Source organism: Diplotaxodon limnothrissa, linkage group LG20 (genome assembly GCF_057381915.1).
Source record: "Diplotaxodon limnothrissa isolate DT_005_m linkage group LG20, D_limnothrissa_male_GT1.1, whole genome shotgun sequence".
NCBI lineage: Eukaryota > Metazoa > Chordata > Actinopteri > Cichliformes > Cichlidae > Diplotaxodon > Diplotaxodon limnothrissa.
Genome location: NC_140615.1, coordinates 36,143,126 through 36,167,775, shown reverse-complemented (window position 1 = coordinate 36,167,775; position 24,650 = coordinate 36,143,126). Strand labels below are relative to the sequence as shown.

General features: G+C 41.9%; 1 protein-coding gene across 1 annotated transcript in view; it reads left to right on the top strand.

Moving 5' to 3' along the window:
- Positions 1-24,650, top strand: part of plxna3 (plexin A3) — a 135,761-nt gene that overhangs the window by 96,169 nt on the left and 14,942 nt on the right. The window contains exons 13-20 of the mRNA XM_085345340.1: positions 8,188-8,388; positions 20,605-20,701; positions 22,433-22,623; positions 23,266-23,414; positions 23,490-23,610; positions 23,898-24,034; positions 24,131-24,301; positions 24,388-24,481. Coding sequence (XP_085201466.1) covers positions 8,188-8,388; positions 20,605-20,701; positions 22,433-22,623; positions 23,266-23,414; positions 23,490-23,610; positions 23,898-24,034; positions 24,131-24,301; positions 24,388-24,481 — 1,161 coding nt within the window. The remainder of the gene's footprint in view (positions 1-8,187; positions 8,389-20,604; positions 20,702-22,432; positions 22,624-23,265; positions 23,415-23,489; positions 23,611-23,897; positions 24,035-24,130; positions 24,302-24,387; positions 24,482-24,650) is intronic.

The following is a 24,650-nucleotide window of genomic DNA, read 5'->3' as shown; positions in this document are numbered from 1 at the left end:
AGGTGTGCCGTGGAAGATTATCTGCTTTCACCTGATTGGTAATCTAAGCAGCGGTCCCCACCCCCGGGCCACGGACCGAAGTCGTTTGGTACCAGGCCGCAAGAGTTGACGCTCGGGTGCGAAATTTATGGTTTTTATCGTTTTTTATCATCAACCGCTGGTCTGAGCGACTGCGTGAGTAACTTGCAGAGTTACATTCTCTTCCACTAGAGGGCAGTACAACTTCCTGCTCCAGTTAAATTGGTTGCTAACCTCCAGTAAATCAGAAAACGAACAAATTACATAGTCATCTGACAACACAGCGCATAATGGCAATAGATAAATATTTGAAAAGAAAAAATAGTCAGTCTGACCTGGTCCTGGAGAAAATCCCGACCCAGATGAAAGCCCTGGCATGAGTACTGGTCAGAAGAAAGCAAACATGGTAAACTGTGGACAAAGTGAGCAATTCTGCTATATCTGATTATCAATATGCTTTTTGTGGGATTTTTGTTTGGTGGTGTGCCGTGTGATTTTTCTAATGTGCCGTAGCTCCAAAAGGTTAGGAAACACTGCTTCAGGGAGATCTCATCGTTGATAATAGTTTGGACACAGAAGATGTGAAGGACCACTGGTTTATTTTTATGAGATGACCAGATGTTAACAGCTAAAGATGAGGAAATGAATGTGTGTTTTCTGAGATTAGTGCTGCCAGTGGTAGAAGGTGGGATTTTTCTGTGAGACAGAGTAAGAAAAGGCAGCGCTGAGCAAGTACTGGGACCAGAAGTTGTCTAATCAGTAGTAGGCAGTAGTAAGAAAATAAGCACATAGGAGAAGGGCACACACTCTGTCATGGCTTCAGTAATGACAGTGACCTCCTTAAAAGTCAGAGACAATGCCGTTGGATTAGCAGACTGTGGTGGTCCTTTTTTTAAGAAAGAGATCAAACTGACGATTGGATACAGGAGTAGTTGTGGGACACTGGGCAAGTCCTTTATCCTCTGGCAAAGGTGTTTCTGGCATGTGATGCCACATCTCGTAGGTAAGGTGCTTAGTGCATGTCAAACTGGGAGGAGGGCAGACCCAGAACATGCTGGAGTGATTATTGTTCTCAGCTGGCTCGGGAACAGCTCGGAGTATCCTCGGAAGAGCTGGTGAAGGTGGCCAGAAAAGGGGATATGTGACTGTTTCTGCTTAGACTGCTGCCACCAAGACGCAGGCCTAGATAAGAGGCGATGGATGGATGGCCTGTTTAAGGCTGTGCAAAGAGCCAGAAGAAGAAAAGAAAGATTGTTTTTGAACAAAGCTACTTCAGTGTCCCAGAATAAAAATCTGGAGCTGGAAGAGAGCAGAATATGTCGCCGTTAAAAACCCGTCACATCAAAAGGTATGATTGTTTCAAGCTGCACACAAGTAAGCGCTAAATAAACAAAGAGGGAAGTAAAGAGTGGAGTGTTTCAGCAGACAGAGCAGTTAGTTTGCTGTGTAATGTGGATCCAGCAGTCAGTTTCCACCTGCCACTGAGTAACAGATCACTCGTGTCGCTAACGAGCCGAGCTGCTCTCAGTCTGCTTGTTATCTCGTTAGTGGAGAGGATAGCGAGCCGGGATCGAGTTGTTTGGGCGTCTCGTTGACGTGATTGGTGCTCGGTGTCATTACCGGGTGACAGAAACAACCTCTGATTGGCTAATTGGTTAATAGAAGATGAATAGCCACTTAATTGACATGAAAACGTCCAATCCTGGCAATTAATGTTAATTACCAGGCAATTAGGCAAACTAAGAGAGAGAGGGAGGGGGGAAATGAGGGAGTCGTGAGGAGAAAAGAGCAATAGAGGAAAAAGGAGAAGGAGGAGGCTGAAATTTCATTATTCTTTATTTAACCTTTATTCAAGCAGGTTAAAGTGTCTCGCAGAGTAAAGGTCTCTTTTTCATCTGTGTGAGAGGAAGACGGAGCGAGGGAGGGAAAAGGACGAAGAGAAGCAGCTCTGATGTTCTTCATCCGCAGCTGAGAATTTAGGATTGTCAGCAGAAAGAGGAGAATAAAGAAAGTGCACAGCTGAACCACACAACTACTTATCTGTTTTTCACAGAACTCACCTAACAACACGACTTTTAATTAACAATTTCATATTTCAGACTGTAAGTAAATTGTTTTTGCATTCTGTTGCTGTTTCTTCCTGATTTTACTTTATTCCTCTTATTAAATGAGGAACAGCTTCTCATGTAAATGTTACAGCAGCTTAGTTATCAGCTTTAAGTGAAAAACACCTTTTTGCTATGCATGTTTCTCCGGGGCAAAACGTTTTCTGGCTAATTACTAAAATATGAATTATAGAACTGTAATGGATTGTTCTGTGGATGGTGAAGAGAAGAGTGATGAAAGGAGAAGAACAATACTGTTAACCAGAGAACTTGTAACACAATGAGACACAGGTGGAGATGACTAAGGTGGGGCAGACGATCAGAAATGAGGAAATTCAGACACGAGAAGATAAAATAAATATTTGTAGGATCAGAGAACAAAGACAGAAGGTGACGAGAAATGATTAAATTATCCTGTTGTTAAGTGATGACGTATGAACTCTGCTTCCAGATGCAAACGACTCTGCGTTTATTAACCTCCTAGGACCTGGCGTCCACATATGTGGACATCACATTTTGGGTTATTTAGACCAAAATACTCAATTTTGCTCTACAAGGGCCTGATATCCACTTACGAGGACATTATATTGCTACTGTTTTATCGAAATTTTAAAAGAATGTCCTCATTTATGGCTCTCATTTTTCTTAGAAACAAAAATTAGGTTAAAAAAAAAAAAATCTGGTAATTCTTTGTTTTTACATTAATCAGGTCCCAATCAGCCCAAATATCAAAGAGAAATTAAAAATGCATGCCGTGGAAGAGTTCAGGTCTTAGGAGGTTAAAGCTGTTGTGTTTTTAACATGTTTTAATGCTTTAATGTTTAGTTTTCTGTCTTTAGTTATGTTGGAAGTGATAGCAAAGCTGTGCGTTTGAATTTTTAAGTCAGAACATGCTATATCATATTTAGGTTAGCAAGCTACTTGATTGTTACACCTGGTAAAGCAGCAACACTGATCATTTTATTAATGATGAAAGAATTTAGATAGGATTTAGATTCCTGCCCCAAGTGGAGGAGTTCAAGTATCTCGGGGTCTTGTTCGCGAGTGATGGGAGAAGGGAGCCGGAGATCGACAGACGGATTGGGGCTGCAGCTCCAGTAATGCGGACGCTGCACCGGTCCGTCGTGGTGAAGAGGGAGCTGAGTGTAAAAGCGAAGTTCTCAATTTACCGGTCGATCTACGTCCCTACCCTCACCTATGGCCACGAGCTGTGGGTAGTGACCGAAAGAACGAGATCGCGGATACAAGCGGCAGAAATGAGCTTCCTCCGAAGGGTGGCTGGCCTCTCCCTTAGAGATAGGGTGAGAAGTTCGGCCATCCGGGAGGGGCTCAGAGTAGAGCAGCTGCTGCTCCACATCGAAAGGAGCCGGTTGAGGTGGTTCGGGCATCTGACAAGGATGCTCCCTGGGCGCCTCCTGGGTGAGGTGTTCCAGGCATGTCCCACCGGGAGGAGGCCCCGGGGCAGACCCAGGACACGCTGGAGAGATTATATCTCTCGGCTGGCCTGGGAACGCCTTGGTATTCCCCCGGATAAGCTGGAGGAGGTGGCTGGGGAGAGGGAGGTCTGGGCCTCTTTGCTTAGGCTGCTGCCCCCGCGACCCGGTCCCGGATAAAGCGGATGAAGATGGATGGATGGATGGATGCAGAATTTAGATAGTTTGTGACTCTCAGTGATGCTGCAGTGTTAGTTTGACTTTGGGACCTGAAGCGCAGTTTGGACCTGGAAACGGCGAATGACGTCAGACTTAAAGACCGGATTAAGACAGGACAGAGGCGAAGTCAGGGAAACACTGATGACACTAAAACCAGAAGGGGAATAACAATAAAATCTAAATGTAAACTAGAACTCCACAATAACACAAAAACCTGGGAACAAATACATAGATTATTTTCTCCTTTCATATTTTGTTGAATCCTTGTGGATGATGCAGGGTTTAATTTTATTAGAAATTCAAACAGACTTCAGATTTCCACCCTTGACTCGTGGGGGATGTAGTCCACTTTCAGCTCATTTGCATTATTGGAAACGCTCTGTGGGGTTTACATGAGCTAACTGAATAGAGAAGGAGGAGGTAGCAGATGTGACGCCCAGTAAAATCTGTGAACATCCTTTAATTCTGATAAATTTTGAACCTTTTCTGCATTAAAATTCATTTTATTAAACCACAAGAACATTTTAGTGCGCTGTCTTTGGACCTTGAATGCAGCACCACTGAGTAATGTGTACAGATGTTAAGGTGCGCGTGTGAAAACTGCTAATCTCTGCATGTGGAATTTAGTGGTCCACGTTTTCATCAGAGGGGCTTTCCTACCTGTCTCCTCTTAAAGTGCTTAAAGTCAGTGTTTTGATTAAATGATGTATGTCTTGGCAGTGTTCAGGTGTCGCTAGTAACGATTAACCCACAGAGAATCCTCAGCTTGTTCTGCAGCTGATTTGGACTTCACAGATCTTGGATTCAGTCTCGGGTCATGTTTTTCTGTCTCCCCACAATGTTAGTGTTTTGACTCTGGCTGTTTTTATAACTGCAGCAGGCAGCTGTTCTCAGAGTAAAAGCTCTAAAAGCCACTGAAACACCCAATAATCATTTTGCTAATGATCACTGTGTGTTTGCAGAACATAAGTGAAAACACAGTTTGCTAAGATAATTTAAAAGCTGATGATATGTTGATGATAATAGCTGAAAACACTAGGCCACAAAAGCCAATCCTTTCTGTTTTCCAGACTCTGCTAATGATAAGCTCAGTGTTTATATAGCATGTAAGCTTACAAATCACACTTCAGTGCAATAAAAGAGCCGCCTTTGTAGACTCAGTGCAGAATAAGAGAGTATTTGTGCGATAACTGCAATACTAAACGAGTAGAGATAAGGCGAAGCTGTGCAGGAAACAAGGAGCCGGTTTCTGGAGTTGTCACAGTCGGTGCATAGACGGGGAACAAAAACGTGCACTGGAATGAATGAAGGAGATCTGTGTGGATTTAGTTCCATTGATTCAGTTGTGCGATTTTGTGTTTTCTTTTACCCCCAAAGTGTAACCTCACCCTGAGCTAAACCCCACCCACTGTGTAAACATGCTAAAAGGAGAATAAGATAAGAGGTTTGAATGTGTGAGACGGGACTCACCTGTTGATCTCCAGTGCAGAGAAATATAGAAAGCAGCAAAATTCTCTGAGTCCTGTGAAGTGGACATTAGTTTAATCAAGGACCATGGTGCTCATGAGCTCAGCCTCTGACAGGCCCAACGCTGGCGCTGTTGCAGCTGAGGCAATACAGATGCAAGAAGACGGCTCTGCCTCGAAGCCTTCGCTGCATCCATATGAGCCTCTGAAGAGGAAAAATACAGTCTGCTAAGGCTATAGCTAGAGACGCTTTGCATGATTAATATTCATAATTATCATTACGGCTCTTATACTGGCTCCTCAGTTCGTCCTCTTTCTGTAACGAGCCATTTTGGCTCCTCCCCCTTTAAGCCAACTTTCTCTAAACTGGCTGCTCCTCACAAACAGGAGGTTGGAACAGCAGGTGGAGGTTCAGCGCTCACAGTTAGAGATGTGATGACGACATTGGGGATGTCCCCTTTTTGTGGCATCATATAGACTCAAGAGTACGCAAAACATTCTGCAACTTGAGCTTTGGGATCATTCACAGTGACCTTAACTGAAACATTAGCTATGTCCCAACTCATAGGCCGCATGCTTCGGAGGACCCGGCCTTCGCCGTCTACGTGGGCCGGGTCCTTCGAAGACCGAGACAGAAATGGGACTTTTACAAATATGTGATGTCTTGATAAACCGAGCAGATATTTGAAGTTTACACAGCTACATTCTAGCCTGAAAATATGTTAAACGTTTATTTGTGACCCAGACAGAGTAATAAGAGTAATATTAAAACTAAGTAGCTGCCGCCATTGTTGGAAACTGGAATTGGCTGGGCTGCGCTATGAATTCTGGGATAGGTTGGGCCACGAAGGATACACCCGACCCATCCTTCAAATCTGGGGAAAAGGAGGACGCATTTGGAGCGGCCTTCGAATTGGGACATACCTTTTTTATGTTTAATATGTTAATATGTTCCTCCTCTGGAACAGTCTGTACAATGTCATAGAAATGTTGAAAAGCTGTGCCAGCATTTTCTTTCCAAAATGGCGTGTTTGGCAATTTTTAATCCCATGAAAGTAAAACGTTCGAAACATTTAAATCGTATAGCTGTAACTATGATGAATTGTAACCTAAGCCCAGGTAAGAGTAACAAACTTTCTCTCAGACTTATGCAGCACGCTCCACTTCAGTCAAACTCTACACCTCACAGTTTTCATCAATCACTGACAGTAAAAAGGATCCAAGCTGAATTTGGTCAATGCAATATCATAAGAAAAACTGGAGACCAATTTACAAACTGATAACAGAAACACCGTCACTGGAAAAAACCCCAAAACAAATGTAATACACCCGATAAATACCCCATATATCGGGTTGCAAAAACATTACATGTATATCTGGGACTCAGTAGTACTCAGTACTCACAAGCTGGACTACACGCTTCCTTAACATGAGCCTTAATTTTAATCTCAGCTGCACACTTTTAAAGTTTTATGATTGAAAATCTGCATACAGACATATAAACATATGGCAGAGCATTCAGAATAGCCTCGGCTGTAATTCGTGCTACAGCAGTGGACTCCAGGGCCACATTTCACCATGATGAAAAGCACAAGCACTCATAAGTTGCAGCCTTTCTGCTTCTGCTGGTACAGATCCTGTGTATCAGAGGGACAGGTGTTCCTGGAAGAGGAATCTTTGATTAGAGTTTCCTGTTGTTTCCTGGTTAGAAATGTTTAATTCCAAACCTACAAATCACTGATCTAAGCATCAGAATGGATCATATAATCACATCTGTGGAAACATCAAGTCTTCCACATGAAATCTGCTTAATAAATAAAGTTTGTTTGATGTGTCGGTGTGATGGTGTGTCTGGGCCGTTGTGCTCGTTTGGGTATTTCTAGTGCAGCCGATGGCTGATGTGCTTGGTTAAATGTCGAGGGTTTGCTGAGAGACTCACAGTCACACTTGGCCTTTATCCCAAACACACACACACACACACACACACACACACACACACGGTCTCCACGGTAGCTGCTGGCGACCGCTGCGCTTTGGTCCACTTCCTGTGGAGCTAATGGTCTTCCTGTCATTCACAAGACAATTAATTACCGTAGTGACGGCCGTTAATAAAGCTTTCACCCCACTGAGAGACTCTGTGTGTGTGTGTGTGGGTGTGTTTGTGTGTACACTGTGTGGGGGTGTGTTTCAAGCAGCCACAGGAAGTTTGGATCTGTCACCAGCTGTCCATTACTGACCTCACACACAAACTCACTGTTACAGTGTCTCTGTCCCCACTCAGTGATGACAGATTGTTAGATAAGCTATCTGCCTTTGTCGGCTGTGTGTGTGTGTGTGTGTGTGTGTGTGTGTGTGTGTGTGTGTGTGTGTGTGTGTGTGTGTGTAAGATGATGTATTTCTGTGTTTGGGAGTCCAAATTTCAAGACAACTGCAAGAATAAATATGGACATTTTTGGATTATGGGGACATTCATGGACATTAGAGACTTTTGCAAAAAAAAAAAAAAAAAGCTTTTTCTGAAAGAGAGAGAGAAAGTGATATTTTGTTAACATGTGTGTAAAATGAGAACAGGGACATTTTGGAAAATGTTTTTTTTTTATATTAATATTTTGAACACATTTTGCACTTTTCAAAAGTCGGGACATTTTTAGAAAGTGTACTTTTGTGAAAAGTGAGGGCATTTTGGAAAAGAAATGAGCATTTGTGAAAAAGTAGGTGAGGAAACTTTAAAAACAGGTGTATTTAAAGTGAGCTATGCAACATGTTATTGTACCTGTAAACAGTGACATATGCTGACTCTGATCAATAGTTTACGGTGAATAAAATAGAAACCGTTCTCTCTAATAATGACATATATCATCATACACTGGGCTGATTTCCATTCGCCTGTCATAAATGATAAATGATTGTGTACTAACCCACCTCCCCCTTTCCCCCTCTCTGCAGGGTTGTCCTCAGATAATCCCTACCTCTGACATCCTGGTTCCAGCCGGGATGGTTCGTCCAATCACGCTGAGAGCTCGTAACCTTCCCCAACCTCAGTCCGGTCAGAAAAACTACGAGTGTGTGTTTAACATCCAGGGAAAAGTCCAGCGCATCCCCGCCGTCCGCTTCAACTCCTCCTGCATTCAGTGTCAGAACACCTCGGTAAGATACACTACATGACCCAACATGCACTGCTCCTCATTATGCAGCCAAGTGATAGAGAGACGAGAATATAAAACAAGCTAACATGTGTTCAGCTGAAGGTGACTCTGACACATCTGCAGCATCAGCAAACACAAACACACACACACACACACACACACACACACACACACACACACACACAGTCTAGTGTGTCTGTGTGTGTGTGTGTGTCTGATGTGTCTGACCGGGATTGAATTAACACACACACACACACAGGTTGGTCTTTCTGTCAGCGTGAGGACCATCAGTGTCATGATATTTCCCCAGCTCTTGACCCTAATCTGGTTATAAGATCCCAAGACTTGAACAGTAAATACCTCCCGAAATTTGTGAAGATAGATAAAATCACATTTCACAGATAGTCAGACTTTCTAAAACACATTCCCAGAAAATCACCGCTTCTCCAAAATATGCTTTCCTCTTGAAAATGTCCTCACTTTCCCAAAATATCCACATTTGCTAAAAAAGTGGACATTTTCTCACAAAATGTTCCTCCTTTCAATTTCCAAAGCAAAACAAATTTATTTCTGAAATCTTTCAACTTTGTCCAAAAAAAGTCCTTTCTTTTACAAACTTTATGTAAACCTAACAGTGCTCCTAATTTCCTGAAATTCCCCAAAATCATATCCACACTTTGTGACACACTTCCTTCAATGCCCATATTTTCTTGAAAGGTTTTCACTTCTCATAAGTGTCCACCTTTTCCCAGAAAAAACCCCAAAATATGTTCCAAGTTTACCATAATATCTACACAATCGTACAGTCCCCAAACTTTACAATATCCCCATGTTACCATAAAGCTCCAGACTGCCCCCAAAAATGTCCTTATTTTCTATAATTGCCTACACGTGCCTCCAACAGTTTTCTGGCTTTGTTATTTGCTTTTCAAAAGTTTATCTAAGAGAACTGAGAATGTTCTAAATCTTTCCTGAAATGTCCACATTTTCCTCAAAGATACCGATTCTTTCCCAAGAAGTATCCAGACATTTCTGAAATATCCACAGTTCGCAAAAAAGTCACCAAGTTACCAAAACGTCCAAAGTTTCCCCAAATCTCCACTTTCTGAAAATATTTGAACAATTTTCCTAAAAGTGTTCATTTTTTATCATTTTTCCATTTTTTCCAGTACCATCCACACTTCCCAATAGCTCTACACTTTTCCAAGGTATTGCTATTTTTCTAAAATGCCCACATTTTTTTTTTTTTTTTTTTAAAAGGAGCGTTCACAAATGTCTGCTTCCCTGAAATACCTTTCAAAAAACTCTACATTTGCCAAGTATTTCAAGGACCTTAAAAACGCTCACTGGAATGTTCATTAACTCTAGTTCATGCACACAAACATGTACTCACATACGTTTGCAGGGCTATCTTTGTGAGGTCCCTCACTGAAGTTATTCCCATATCCCGGACCCAACATAAAATCTAATCTGTCCTCACAAAACTAGACATACAAGAACACACGGACTCCACAGATTGATTATTGTCCTTTAGTGAGATGACACTCGCCTTTCGATGTCCTGCATTTTCTCTCTCTCTCACACACACTCACACACACACACACACACACACACAAACCAACTGTTGTCCGTCTGCTCGCGCTCATTTCCTGTCCTTCATCTGTCTTCCTGTCGGTGAGGCCGCCCTAAAGACACCTCGCGCGCGCGCGCGCACACACACACACACACACACACACACTTATTATGCAGTAACATACCGCTACTATGGCAGACAACAGCACAACACTTACATACAGATGGTCAGTATGTGTGTGTATCTCTCTGTCTGTATTTAATTAAGTTACTATTCCCAGTGGAAATTGGCCATTTAGTACAACAAGAGAAACACACACACACACACACACACACACACACACACACACACACACACACACACACACATTCCTGCTATTCTAACATTCTTCATGCAGACTATTGAATCTTCAAAATAAAAGCACGGTCTAAGACTGCTTTCAGACAGGATTACTATTGCAGTAGAGATGCAGTGACATTGTTACTCTAACTTGTACATCCTCTTTGTTTGTTTGTTTGATTTTTGGTGGGTGTGGTTTTGATCCTGCCATCAAAGATCATTTGCCCCCCAGCCCCTTGCAGCGGTCAATCTTGGGGAAACAAAAGTCCTCCTAGAAGCAAGGGCAGTTATTTTCAGGCCCTTACATACATGAAACTTTCCTTTTGATCAACAAAGGAACATTCATATGATATATAGTGTCAACTGTTAAAGCCATTACAAGGCAGTTAGAAGGTTTGGTGAATTCGCTCCAAAATAAGATTTATGAAGCTCCACATCCAGCCTTGTAACACACACTCAGCCTCCACACAGGCAACATGATCGCTTTCTCTGCTCATCTCACCAGAGCACTAAATAAATTCCATTTTAATGTTCAAGGTTATTTGTAATATAACACCAGGGGTTTCATGTAAACTGTTAAAATTTAGCATAAACACGAAGAAAGTGCACACACGCCACAGTAGCAGCAGAAATATGGTCAGAGTGTAACTTGCCGTTAAGTGTATCAGTAGTCCTCAGAATAAAAAAGAGACATGTGGTGTTTTACATGATGGCCTGCGGGCAATAGCTCAAACTCCCCATGGAGTGGATGATTCAGACAGTCCAGTATGTCATTAGCCTTCCTAAGGACATGCCTGTTATAAATGACCCAAAGCACAGGCTGTCTCCTCTCTGAGATATTACTGGCTTTTCTTACAAGACTGCCCAATCTGTTTTACCAAATAGTAATTAAAAAGTAAAACGGAGACCTTGTCTCAGTAAAAACACTGACTTGCGCAGATCTTTACTATAAAAACGAGTCAACGAGTCTTTTCCCATCTTGGCTGTTCGTTAGCTCTTCAGTGGCCGGTGGAGTAGCTGCCGTTTAGATATATTTATTTCAGATTTTCTTTACATATTTCTGTACTAGATTATCGAACTACCATCTCTCTCCCTTTTTATAATTTCTCCGGGGAAATACTGTCGTAATTTTCAAAAATAGTTTATAGTCGACATATAAATGATAGTAGGCAAAGAAAACACTTCAAATAAATTAATAGAAGTCTATAATTACACTCCCTTGTCAGTCATTTTGCTTTATTTTTGTATATACTGAAGGTAACAGGCTAACCTCAGCTTTAATCATCGTGTGTTATCGCAGGATTTTTTGTTTTAATGATGGCGGGTTGTCTTCAGCCCGGCCGGTCTGGGTTTGATGTACGATCATGTGATAAAGTTTACATGTGGAAGCACGTCTGATAGATGAAAGCTTGATGAGAAGTGACAGTGGATGGTAAATGATCTCATTTTTTTAAGAGCATACCTCCTCATCTGTCTCTCCATCTTCGCCCGCAGTTATTCCAAAGGGAATTCTTCTCATTTTCCCCCCGTTCCTTCCTGCTATGTTCCTCCTACTCTACATGCACCTTTCCATTAATTTTCCAATCTCTCTTCCCATTCCCTTCCTTTATCATTTTTCTTTTCCTTCCTCTGTCCTATTCCTTTCACCCCCAATATTATTAAAGCAGAATGTGGTGGAGGAAGCGCTTTTACTTAAGAACTAAAATGATTTCCTTATGCTGGGTTATAATGTGGCCAAGGGTGTGCCCATGCTGTGGGCATGAGGTGGCACCAACCCACTGAAATTTGATTGCAACCTCAGGCCACTAAGTACAAATATTTTGTTTTATACAGCATACCATTTATTTTAAAGCTCATGGTATTTTTGGCTGTATCACTGTGTTAAATCAAACTCCGCTATCAGTGTAGAATTAAAGTAAAACAATCTCTAACTGCATCATTAAAGCAAAATCCATGTTAATTAATCAATTACGGTCTGATAAATTAATGTATATATGATTCTGCAGCACGAGTTCTTTGACTGTTTTGATTGCCGATATTTTTGTGTTGTTATTACAATAAATCACTTTAAAAAAGTAAAACGTCTGAATATTTCTGTCAGTACTTGATGAACAATTATTTCGTAGTTATTCAAGTTATACAATGAAACCCAGCTACATTCGGCAACAGTCACTACTCGCTACCTAGATCACTTAAATTGCACAATTGAAAGCATATGTGTATTGTTTGTGTATTTATACACAAGCACTCATATATATATTCAAATAATTAAAAAAATAATAATTTACCTGTTAGTACCACACACCAAATCCGGTCGTTGGTACTTGCTGGCTTGTGTAGCCACGAGGTGACAAAAGCTCAACACTGCGCCCAGCATCCTGGAGCACTTCTGTTGTGTTTTGTAAGTGCTTCGGAGTTTGTAAGTGCTTCGGCGTTTGTATGCGCTTCGGCGTTTGTACGCGCTTCGGAGTTTGTAAGGGCTTTGTCTCTAGAGGCCACCATAAATATACTTTTATTTATTCACGCCACATAAAATGTAATAAATAAATCATATAATACAAAAACCAACTATTTACATTTCAACTTTTAGCTATTTAAATTTTCAGCCTTTTCCTTTTAAACAAATTTAAAGTGAAACAACACAAAACACTGCAAACCACAACACAATTAAATATAAATTAAAATATGAAAACAAAGTGTAACTACCGCCCCTCTTCCCAGCGCAAAGCACAAGACTTGCATGCAGAGTGAAGTGGGAAAAAAGTGCAAGAGAGAGGGTGAGAGAAAAACAAAACAAAACCACGGCTCCCAATAAGGAGCCGGCTTGCGTCGTTTACTTCAAAGAGGCGGCTCTAAGAGCCTTTTCGTTCGCGACCGACACATCACTACTACTCGCCAGTCAGAAACCTCCTGGCTGTAGACCATTGTCAATCAATCTGGTGCCATGTCTTCTGTACACTGTACTGTATGTTTGTAAGTCTTCTCCCCAACCAACACAACAATGTCGACGAAACTTTTTGCACTGTCAAAGGTAACTGTGGGTGCCTTTAGTTTCATTCTATAATACTGGACTTATTTTTCTTCGAAGGTTTGAACTTTGAGTGTTTAAACAAGAGTGAAAAGTGTGAAAATGTTGATGGCTGTCTAAGAAAAGTATATAAAGTGTGTAGTGAGGGGTTTTACAGCCTGAAAACATCTATAATAATTGTAAAAGTAGGCTACTTCGCAGATTTCACCTATCGTGGGTTATTTATAGAACGTAACTTCCGCGATAAACAAGGGACCACTGTATTCACAAAGCGGTTTGAAAATCGTTGCTATAGGCTGATGGCTGTGACTGGGTAAAATTGGTCACCAGCAGAGTGCTGTGTCACAACCTCCTTGGACATTAGCAGATTCCTGCAGTTGTCCATAATTTACATGGATTACTGTGGCACCCAGCTGCCCTGCTAACTCACCACCAGGCTGTAGTGAAAGCTTAGCAAGTAGTTGGCGTTTGCAAACTATAGGGGACTGTGGCAGTCTGCTGCTGACCAAAGCAACAGCAAGGAGATTTTCTACCAAGACCATACATCTCTGTGAGCAGTTTCACCTGGCCCATACAACTCAGCTTGTTAACACCAGTGTGAAATCAAGACTGGCACCAGAGATTTAGAAAGATGGTTTACATTTAAGTTAAAATTTAAAGATAAATTGAGTCATTGCAGCAAAGGCACGCCTTTATCCACAGTGTGGACAATTTTAGCCCCTAGATTACTATTGCACTGCCACTGCAAGGCCAGAAGCAAAGAGGCTATCTGCTGTTCAATGGTGCATATCAGACGACTTGGAAGATATAGGCTGATTTATATAACATTTAGATTGATTGATGTTTTCTGTACAGCCTTTAACTACGTTTCAGCTCAGTTATCCAAAGTGTGAATGTTCACTTTATCAAAGTGTGTAGGGCCTCTGGAAAAGCCTTTGATACAGAAGCTACAAACTCAGTTTGTAACAGTCAGATTAAATGAAATCTGACTGTTTCATTTAAGGCCCAAACTGCCAGCTTTGTCTCACTTAAAAACCAAATAGCCTCGTTTTAAATTTCCCATTCAAATCTGTGGTGATAAAGATTACCTGTACAGGTATAAAAACTGTGAATCATAAGGTTTCCCGTCCACTTTAAGTCCACTAAATTTAATCACACAACCCAGTGGACACCAGTGGAACTGCAGTTCAACGTACTGCATGAGCAGCTCTTAAAGAGAAACACACACACACACACGTTCATGCCGCTGTTGCCAAGCACCTCTGACCCCATAGTGGCATCCCTAGCGACCACAAGGGTTACCATGGGGACAACAGAGCCACACATACTCTGTGTGTGTCCACCAGCTCTGTGACATTAAGACCCAGCAGGAGAGAGAGAGAGACAGAGGAGAGACACTAAGAAAGCAGACAGGAGCAGGAAGAGAAATACTGACAAGTAAAAAGAAACAAGAATTAAGATCGACCCGAGTTTATTGTCCCGGTGGGAGAAATGTTTCCCAGTGAATTACTCTGAATAACAAGCCAAGTGACACAAAACATAGATCACACAATCACATCTGAGCGCTCAGCAGCTCCCAGAAAGCCAATAGACACACGTAAGAAGCTTTAAAAAGACAAAGAGGGAAGGCAGGTTACACAGAGCACAGCCATGGGTCGGCTTTATTGTTACGCTCAGGCCCTGCAGTACTGTACAGACTTACTGTACTATCACTATATATTTTTAAAGAGCAGGGAAAACAAACTATCAAGCAAGCAACAAATAATACCTCTTTGCAAACAGCTATATAAACTGTACAGACAGCACAGTGAATAGGAAAGAAGAGAATGACGGTTAAAAGTCTCTGAAGTTGTTACAGTTTCAGGGTTGTGGAAGTTCAAGCACTAAATTAAATTTAAACCTAAACATTTGAATTTGAAGAAATAAAACTCTATAGAAAAGGCTTTGCTTGCAATATCTACACTTTACATTTCTTTTTAAAAATTTATAGATTTTTCTACAAATAAACTCCTCAGAAGTCCGGGGGGATCGTTTTCGCTTATGTGTTTGCCTAGTCATTAACCTGTAAAGGTGCTTTTTGCAATTACGCCTTTGTTTTGAATATTGTTCAAGCCAAGTCAGTAACTTCAGTTGTGGGGCAGCAATCTCAGCAGAGACACCCAGACCTGCGTCTCCCCGGCCGCCTTCTCGAGCTCTTCTGGAGTGTCAGTGAGGCATTCCCAACCCAACCAAGACATGTAATCTCTCCAGCATCCGCTGGGGTGTCTGGGCCTTCTCCTGGTACGAAATGCCTGAAAGACCTCAACTAGGAAGTGCACGAGGATGTCTGGAGGAGAGTCTGGCCACCCTTTAGAGGAAGCTCATTTCTGCCGCAGTCTCCCTTCTTTTAGTTACTACCCACAACTCACGACCATAGCTGAGGGTAGACTCATCAATTGAGCGTTGCTTTTGCACTCAGCCCTCCCTTTACCACAGCAGAAAGTTTCCACTCGATACTCTGAACCAGTCCATCCTTCAATCTTCAGCTCTCTCCTTCCTTCACTTGTGAAGTTCCCGAAAAAGTTCCCGAAATACTTAGAACTTCTCCACTTGGGGCAACAACTCACTCCGAACCCAGAGTGCGCCCTCCGCCCTCGTCTGACTGAGAACCATGACCTCAGACTTGCTAATTCTAATCCCAAACAGCGAGTGTGAGTCACAGATCATTGTTTGTTGAAACCAGCACGACCGCACCATCAGACACGAGCAGAAACGTGATCCTGTGGCCAATGAAGCTTACACCCTTTACCCATTGGCTGCACTTGGAAACTATATCCATAAAAGTTATGAGCAGAATTACTTGGTCTTTGGTGACAAAGAACAGCCCTGCAGAAGCGCACCAGGTAAATTAAAAAATTAAGGTTGGAAAATTCCTTTTGCCAAAGGGAGCCTCGAACCAGCTGCTGGATGGTTCAAATTATGGGAGTGTGACACATCAAAGACTGTGCTTAACAGTGAGGAAGCTAATGAGAGGGGGAAACAGATCACTTTCATGTGTGGAGGAAACCACAAGTACAGACGCCCCACCACCTAAAGAGAAGAGAAAAGACGACCACTCTTATGGTTTCTGCTGGACCGGATATGCCACCAGTCCTCAGCCTCATCTTTTGGTAGAAGTTAGCTTATGCTAGCATTGTGCCAAGAAAGCTAAACTACACACACGAGCAGCTACTAGCCTGTGTGTGTCTTACAAAACGCATATTTGTTAGTGGAGTGGTGGCACATTTGCAAAACAAATTATAGGTCCAGATGTTACAAATGTGCAGTGAAAGGGCCTTCATCTGACTTCAGACTCCAAATAAAATTGGCATAGAGGCTTTTTTGGATGGATATGAATACAGGTGTGCCCTGAAAGGGCAGGTCATTGTTCTTTCTATGCCTATACTTGGTGAATATAACGCTATTTAAAAATGTTCATACCCAGGGGCTCACATACGTGCACAAACACATTACAGTTGAATGCCCAGCTAAAAAAGTGATGCAACAAATGGCTTAAATGCACACGGTTTTCATGTTTTATGCTTAAAATGTAGTGACTTTGGTGCTTGGGTATTGATGCTTGAGTAGTCGTGTTTGTGCCTCATCTTGGAGGCTCAGTTGTGGCGTGAGTGTGCGATCAGGAGTGTTTGTGAGCTTCAGATGTGACAGGTTGGAGCTCTGCCACTGTACGAGCTGCAGATAAGAGCTGCGTTCACCAGCATCGCCTGTGATTGTCATCTGTGGCGCCAGTGTGTGTTCAACAGCACTTTCTCCTTTCATTTCTTATCCTGCCTGCCTCTGTGTGTGAGAGAGAGAGTGTGTGTGCGTTACAATGACTTATGATGCTGCTCTCTTGGGCTCAGCTGGCTGCTTTTAATGGAAAATCAGCACATTAGACACACACATCTCTCTCTCTGTCTCTCAATTGGTCTTGGTATTTCACATATTTCAGCTGTGTGGTCATCACTTTAACACACACACTCAATGTACTTATGTCTTTGCGAGGACTCTCACTGTATTCAAGGGCTTCTTATCTTAACCATTGCAATCTAAAGCTGAATCTAATCTAGCCTCCCAGGCTGAAAAATGAAGCCAATGAGACAAAAACTGCAGTTCCTCTGACGGCCACTCGCTCCACAAGTCTGTGCCCACAGACTCTTGGGTTGAAATTCCCATTTTTACAGCAGAAGTAAACATGTTTACAACCTCCTTTTGGTGCCTTTGAAGTATTTTTAGACTCAATTTTCCAAAATATTTCCCCTAAATTTCCACATTTTAACAAAAATGTCCTACTTTCGTAAAAACAACACATTCTGAAATGCTAATTTTCTAAAAATGTACTCTTGAAAAATATGCTAACTTTACTAAAAGCTGCCACTTTTCCAAAATTTCTACATTTGCATAAAATGTCCAACAAAATTTTCCCCAAAAAATCTTTGCTCAGCATTGATTCACTTTCCCAAAATATCTCCACTTCCAAAACGTGCCCATGTGATAGAAAAATCTACTACTTCTCTAAAAAGGACACATTTTAAAAGCTAAATACATTCAAAAACATCCCCACTTTTCTAAATTTTTGCAAAATGTGTAACCAAATTGTCTTACACAAAGGATCAATTCCAAAATGCCGTCACCTTCAGAAAACTATCACTTTTCTCTAATGTCCCACTAAATATGAGGATCCATCCATCCAATCTCTTCCACTTATCCTTTTCAGGGTCACGGGGGGGCTGGAGCCTATCCCAGCTTTCACAGGGTGAGAGGCGGGGTACCACCAATCACACCCACATTCACACCTGTGGGCAATTTAGAGTCATCAATGAACTTAACCCCACTAACTACTAGATATGAGGATATTTTAGGAAAATACCAACATTTTTTGAAAATGTATCTTTTCCAAAAATAAGGTTTTCTTTTTAAAAAAATTCCTGTATTAGTCCAAATATCTTCAATTTCCTGAAATGCACTTGTTTTAAAAGCGCTTCTAACATTCAATAAATGTCCATTTTCTGTTTTACAAAGCAAAATTCTTCTTTTTTTACAGAAAATGCTCCACAACCCCAGTTTTTTGAGGGGACGCTTGTAATGGCCTCATTGTGAACTAAATGTCCTCAATTTTTGGTAATTTCTTTTGATAATTTTCTCTTTCCAAATGGAACTTTACTTTCCACAAAATGTCCTCACGAGCTCTGAAATTCAATTCAGGCCTCACAAAGACACAAAAGTGCTCGCACTTATGAACAATGAGGCCGTTCTTGCAGCTCTGCAGAAAAGATCATTTTAATATCAGTGCTTTATTAATTACAGCCCTGTCTCTGCTTCCGCGCGCGCGCGTGTGTGTGTGTGTGTGTGTGTGTGTGTGTGTGTGTGTGTGTGTGTGTGTGTGTGAGAGAGAGAGGTAAAAAGCCGTAAAACTGTGGTTGGATGGTGAAGTATTTTTGCTGAGGATGGAATATTGACCTGAACCCGTTTTCACTTAATGAAATTTGTTAATTGTGTGTGTGTGTGTGTGTGTGCAGCAGACTCTGTCCTGTAGTGTCATACAGGAGGTTATTTTTTACAGTAGATGTTTTTGCTGAAGTAAGATTATAGAGCTGCCACATCTTAATTAATCTGTGTGTGTGTGTGTGTGTGTGTGTGTGTGTGTGTGTGTGTGTGTGTGTGTGTGTGTGTGATGTAAGTTAATGAAATGAGCAGCAGACCAGAGTCATTAAGACACATTGATTTTCAATCTTTCTGAAAACCCGACTTCGGTTTCACCGGCTGTGTGTGTGGCTGTGTGACGTCAGATTATCTGGTGCCTTTGGAGTCGAGCTGACATATTCAGGACACAGCCTCTCTGTCTTCTCAGCAGCATGGGAGATGAAGTGTATTGTTCAACACACACACACACACACTCACGCTCACAGAGGTTATATTTTTTAGATTTTTGTTCCATTAACACCCCACTGTTTATCTCTGATGAGACCGGCAGGTAGATCAGGTTCCTATCAGCTCTAAGTCCATAATGTTGTTTCTTTGACAGTGTTTTGTTGGTTACCATAGAGACCTGCAGCCGCCATGACAACACCGATCCAGTATGTGTGTGTCTGTGTGTGTGTCCATTTTCCATCTTTTTCTTTAAAGCAGCACCATCTGTCCTCAATTTCTCTGAAGAGAAACTGTACAGATCTTACCTGAAGTAACGCCGGCTGTAGAAACATTAGCTGTGGGACTTTCACCATATGCTGCTGTAGCGCCTACAAAATGTGTTATTTTCAGTAATATTGTTACATACTTGCAATCTGCCACAACCTCAGCACCACGGACATAATTAAGAGCACATTTAAGATTTTTTTTTAAAAGGCTTCCTGCTATTTAAATGGATGTCGCTATGATGCGCACCACTTACCTAAACAATGACTGCAGTTAAGCAATACTTAGGGCCTGCATTCATCTTCTCTAATGGCTATCCTGTCTCAGGCACATGTCTGCTCAGATCCCTGAAGATTGATATCTGTCTGCTGTATGGTATTTGCCATTACTGTATTACTTAATTCTTTAAAGTCTACATGCAAAGCAATTTTCCTGTTGTGCATTGCTTTGGTCACTAGTATACCCAGGGTTCAATCCGGCACACCGGACGGTTTTTTTAGACCCTGAAAAGTCTGCAGACAGTTTAACATGTGCCAACCCTCCATTGGCACTCCCTGATGGCAGTGGTCTCTTTCAGCAGGATGGGGCTCTCAGCGAACATGACAAGGAGTTAAAGGTGCTGCCTCAGCCTTTCAGTCTGACTGAACTCCTGTGAAATGTGGTGAGGAAAAGAAAAGTCATCCAGTCCATGGTGGCCTCACATGATAACATCCAGGACTTACTGCAAAGTCTCTAAAACCTTGGTGCCTCCGGAGGTCTGTGGAGTTCAGGGTTTGATGGTTCAGAGTTGTATTTGGAGCAGGAGGGTAGTTTTGATGTTTGTCTGACTGGTGGAGTAAGACAGGAATACTGACTGCACTGACACTTGTGTGAATATCAGCTGTACTCATATTATTACAGTTGCCAGTGTGGTTATTGAACGCTGGCTTCAGTATATTTTATCTGCATATACAATCATTTGCATTGTTTTTTGTTCTTCTCTCTTCTCTACATTGATTTGTTCTTCTCCTCCTTTAATTAAAATTTGTTCCTGCTGCTTCCCGTTAATTAACACAGAATCAAATTTTCCGTTTCCCAATTAAAACGTGCCATACTTAAATTACTCCCCCTCTGTGTCTCTGCAGTATTGGTATGAAGGGGACGAGGCTGGTGATCTCCCGGTGGATTTCTCCATTGTCTGGGATGGAGATTTCTTCATCGACAAGCCCGCGTCTATGAAAGGTAAAACCTGCTAATCAAACTGCTCGTCTTCAGAAATCTGTGAGTCGATTAGGACTTAGCTTTTATCAACTTTGATTGCTTTATAATCAGTCTAATTTAAGTTTTAGTTTGTATGGTGAATATGAAACAAATGAGACACCATCAGTAAATATAAACATCAAGTTTATTTAAATGAAACATACAGAGCTACAAAAGTGTGCGTTTCTGTTTGTCGTAAATGAAAACAGAAAGGACAAAAAATGTTTAAATGCTCAATATTTAAAGCCCATATTGACACAAATGAAAGGTTTTCAAGGTGTTTTGTAGCTCAGGATTTTGGGTTATTCTTCCTATTTGCTATGCTCTTAGAGATATTTAACGCTGGGTGTGAGCGGGGGCTTTGCAGGGGCTTTGTGGCTCTCTTGAGGTATCCCATTGATTTGGAAATATTTCCATCCTATAAATCTCATTATTTTTTTTCTTCATAGCTTTTTGTAATATTTGCTTCTGGAATTTGGTCCTTCCATGGTTGAATCCATGCTTCCTTTTGCCAGTGAAACATTCACAGTGTCTGCAGCACAGGCCTAAAGCATGATCGATCCACTGCCATGCTGAACACTTAGAGAGATGCTCATACTTCTGTGAAGCAAAAAATTTCTATTTGCCTTCTAGGAGTTGTTCCAAACACGCATTTAAGCCCTTTAGATGTTTGATTGCAAACATCTGGCACTGAAATTTGTGTCGAACAGAGATTTGTTCTTCCATGAAGCTTGCAGCGATGTGGGTTAGCTGCTTAGCAGAACAGAGCGACACCGCTCCAGAGTTTGCTTCCTGAAGGTCATCAGTCAAACTTCTACAAGTTGTTTCCTCTGAACTTGCAGACCTGAACTTCCACTCGCCCGTTCCTGCAAACATTCATTTTCTTCCAGTGTTCTCTTGCTTTGGGGCCATCGTGTAATTTTAGCAGCGTCGAGCAGCTGATTGCTGCTGATTGTCGGGACAGAGTTTGAGTATTTATAGCACAGGTGTCAAACTCATTTTATATCATGGGCTACGTATATAACAAATTGATCTCAAGGGGACCAAATCAGTAAAACAATGTTGCTATAAGCTATTTTTAAACTTCACACTCAACTCTCACATTTAATGAAGCAAAGTTTTACCAAACATGATAAACAGCCTGAGGAAGAAAAATAAGTATCATTTAAACAATGTATTATGAGAGTATGTGCACTTAGTTTGGTAACTTTGTGGAAAAAACCTGTCATTATTTCTCAGCCTAACATCTTTCAGTTTGGAATAGATTATTGCCTGAATCATTAAAAGCCCATAAACCTGCAGATGATTTAGACCTCTGGCTTGGATGAAGTTAAACGTTTGGAAAACCATTCGGATCAATCCGTCTTTTCTTAATGATTGTGACAAAATCCCAAAAAGCCTGCTTTATTTATCTGCAAGTTTCTTTGAAAATTCCTCCAGTGGGACGGGTTAACCCCTTGGTGGGCCCACCACAGTGACTGTGATCACACCACATCCCCAACGAACTGATTAAACTGTGAGACTTGGATAAAGTTATGGGACTAAATGGCAAAAGGCAAAAATAATCAACAGATTTTTCTTAAACTTTCTGCTTTGTGAAAAATCACCTCATGATATCTTCATGCTGACAGTAGCAAAAATGCACATACGACTCTTCCACCTGTGATACGCCGTGTTTGGCTGCTGTCTGATCAAACGTGTGCTGTTTGTCAGCGTTGCTGTACAAGTGTGAGGCTCAGCGCTCCAGCTGTGGTCAGTGCCTCAAAGCTCCAACTGCCTTCGAGTGCGGGTGGTGCACCGAAAGCAGGAAGTGCCTCCTCCGACAGCACTGCCCGTCCCCCGAACAGAACTGGATGCACTACACCCGACACAACCTGCGCTGCAGCCACCCACGCATTACCAAGGTAGGGAATCAAACCTGCGACTTGCATGCTGCAGGGTTGTCAGTTCACTGTAATCAGTACTGGAAGCCCTCTTCGAATGATCGCAAACAACCAACAATAAACTAATTTACCCATTTTGGCCTGATTTTACATTTCTGCCATTACGTACAGTTGTGTGGTAGAACAAGGCCTTTGCTCAATACTACACAATGCTGTTTGTCCCAACGAGTACCAGAACACTAATACATAAACAGTCTAGTAATGTTGGCTTTTTGCATGTTTTGAGTCGAACATGTTTTAGAAGATATTAAGTCATGTGTTCACAATATTTTGTCTTCCTTGTTTATGTCAAGGAAAGTAACACAATGCAACACAAATGATCATAAAATTAAAACAACTCCCTAAAATGACCTTAAAAAGACCCTGAGGGTGTGCGCTACCATCCCATAGAAACCTGTAGATGTGTTGTTTAAGTTTATGCTGTTTATTAAAGGATAATCACTGCACAGACATTTTTATCATTTGTGTCTTTCTCTGTTTTGAAATCTATTTAAATATAACTTATTGAGACAACAAGAAAACATGGACAGACAGTAAGTGGCAGCTGCAGTAAATCAAGAAACAGATGTCATGTGATCTCTAAGCTGCGCCCCTCCCCCACAGATCAGTCCAGTGACAGGACCCCGGGAAGGAGGGACTCGGGTGACAATCGAGGGGGAGAACCTGGGTCTTCAGGTGAAGGAGATCGCCCATGTTCAGGTGGCGGGAGTCCGCTGTAACCCCATCCCCTCGCAATACATCAGCGCAGAGAGGTCAGTGGTGTCAGCATGTTGGTATGAGGACACGTTGGAGTGTGTGAGTGCGTCTGACCGTCTCTCTGTCTGCAGGATCGTCTGTGACATGGCCGAGGCTCTTCTGCCTCACTCTCCAGGCGGTCGGGTAGAGGTCTGCATCGGCTTGTGCAACGAAGAATATCGAGCTTTCTCCAGTGACACGTACGCCTTCGTGGTGAGTGCTTCAGCATCCTGTTGGTGTGTTTACGTGCACTAAAGTCACCATTTCGCACTATTTGTGATGGAAACTGAAAGGTTGAGTTATCAGGATTAGATTTCGTGGAATTTTAGACTTTCTTAAATTTAAATCTTCAGGTCTGCCTTGTCTTAACAGTGCATGGAGGAAGCCGAGTTAATTATAATGGACTATAAATTATCATACAGTGGAAAAACTCCTGTATGATACTTGATGTTTTTTATTCTTTAATGTACCACCGCTGTCTTTTGTGTTTTATTCTCCAGAGCCCGACTTTCAGCCGTGTCCATCCAGAGAAGGGACCTGTTTCTGGGGGAACCAGACTGACGGTGATGGGTCGACACTTGAATGCCGGCAGCTCTGTCACTGTCTACATAAACAAGGAGGAGTGTCTGTTTGTCAAGTTAGTTGGGATCTCTTGACTCTGACATGCACCCAGTAATATATCTGTTGGTAAATAATAACCAGATGCAATGATATATCTCTCTTTCTCCACCAGACGAACTGATCGGGAGATAGTTTGCATAACTCCCAGCTCCACGTCAGGCACGGGCGAAGCCCCCATCCGTCTGAAGATTGATAGGGCCGAGGTTACAAGCACAGATACCAAGTACACATACACGGATGACCCAACCATCACCAGCATTGAACCAAACTGGACCATCCTCAAGTAAATCCTCCACATTCTCCTCATCACTAATCAAATAATCAATCACGATAATGGATCTGTAACCTGTGCGTCTGTTATTTGCGCAGTGGCAGTACGCTGATAACTGTGACGGGAACCAACCTGCACACCATCCAGGAGCCCAAAGTCAGAGCCAAATATGGAGGAGTGGAAACTAACAATGTAAGAACAAAACTCTGACCTCAGTTATTCCCAAGTTCAGGATCGGGACCTTAAACTGTACCGCAGCACTTATTGGTTTTATGCTCTGAAATACAATAAAGGTTATTGGAGTTTTGAGGAGATGAAGTTTGTTTGTGAGATGTTGTTTTAAACCAGTTTCAGCTGCGAC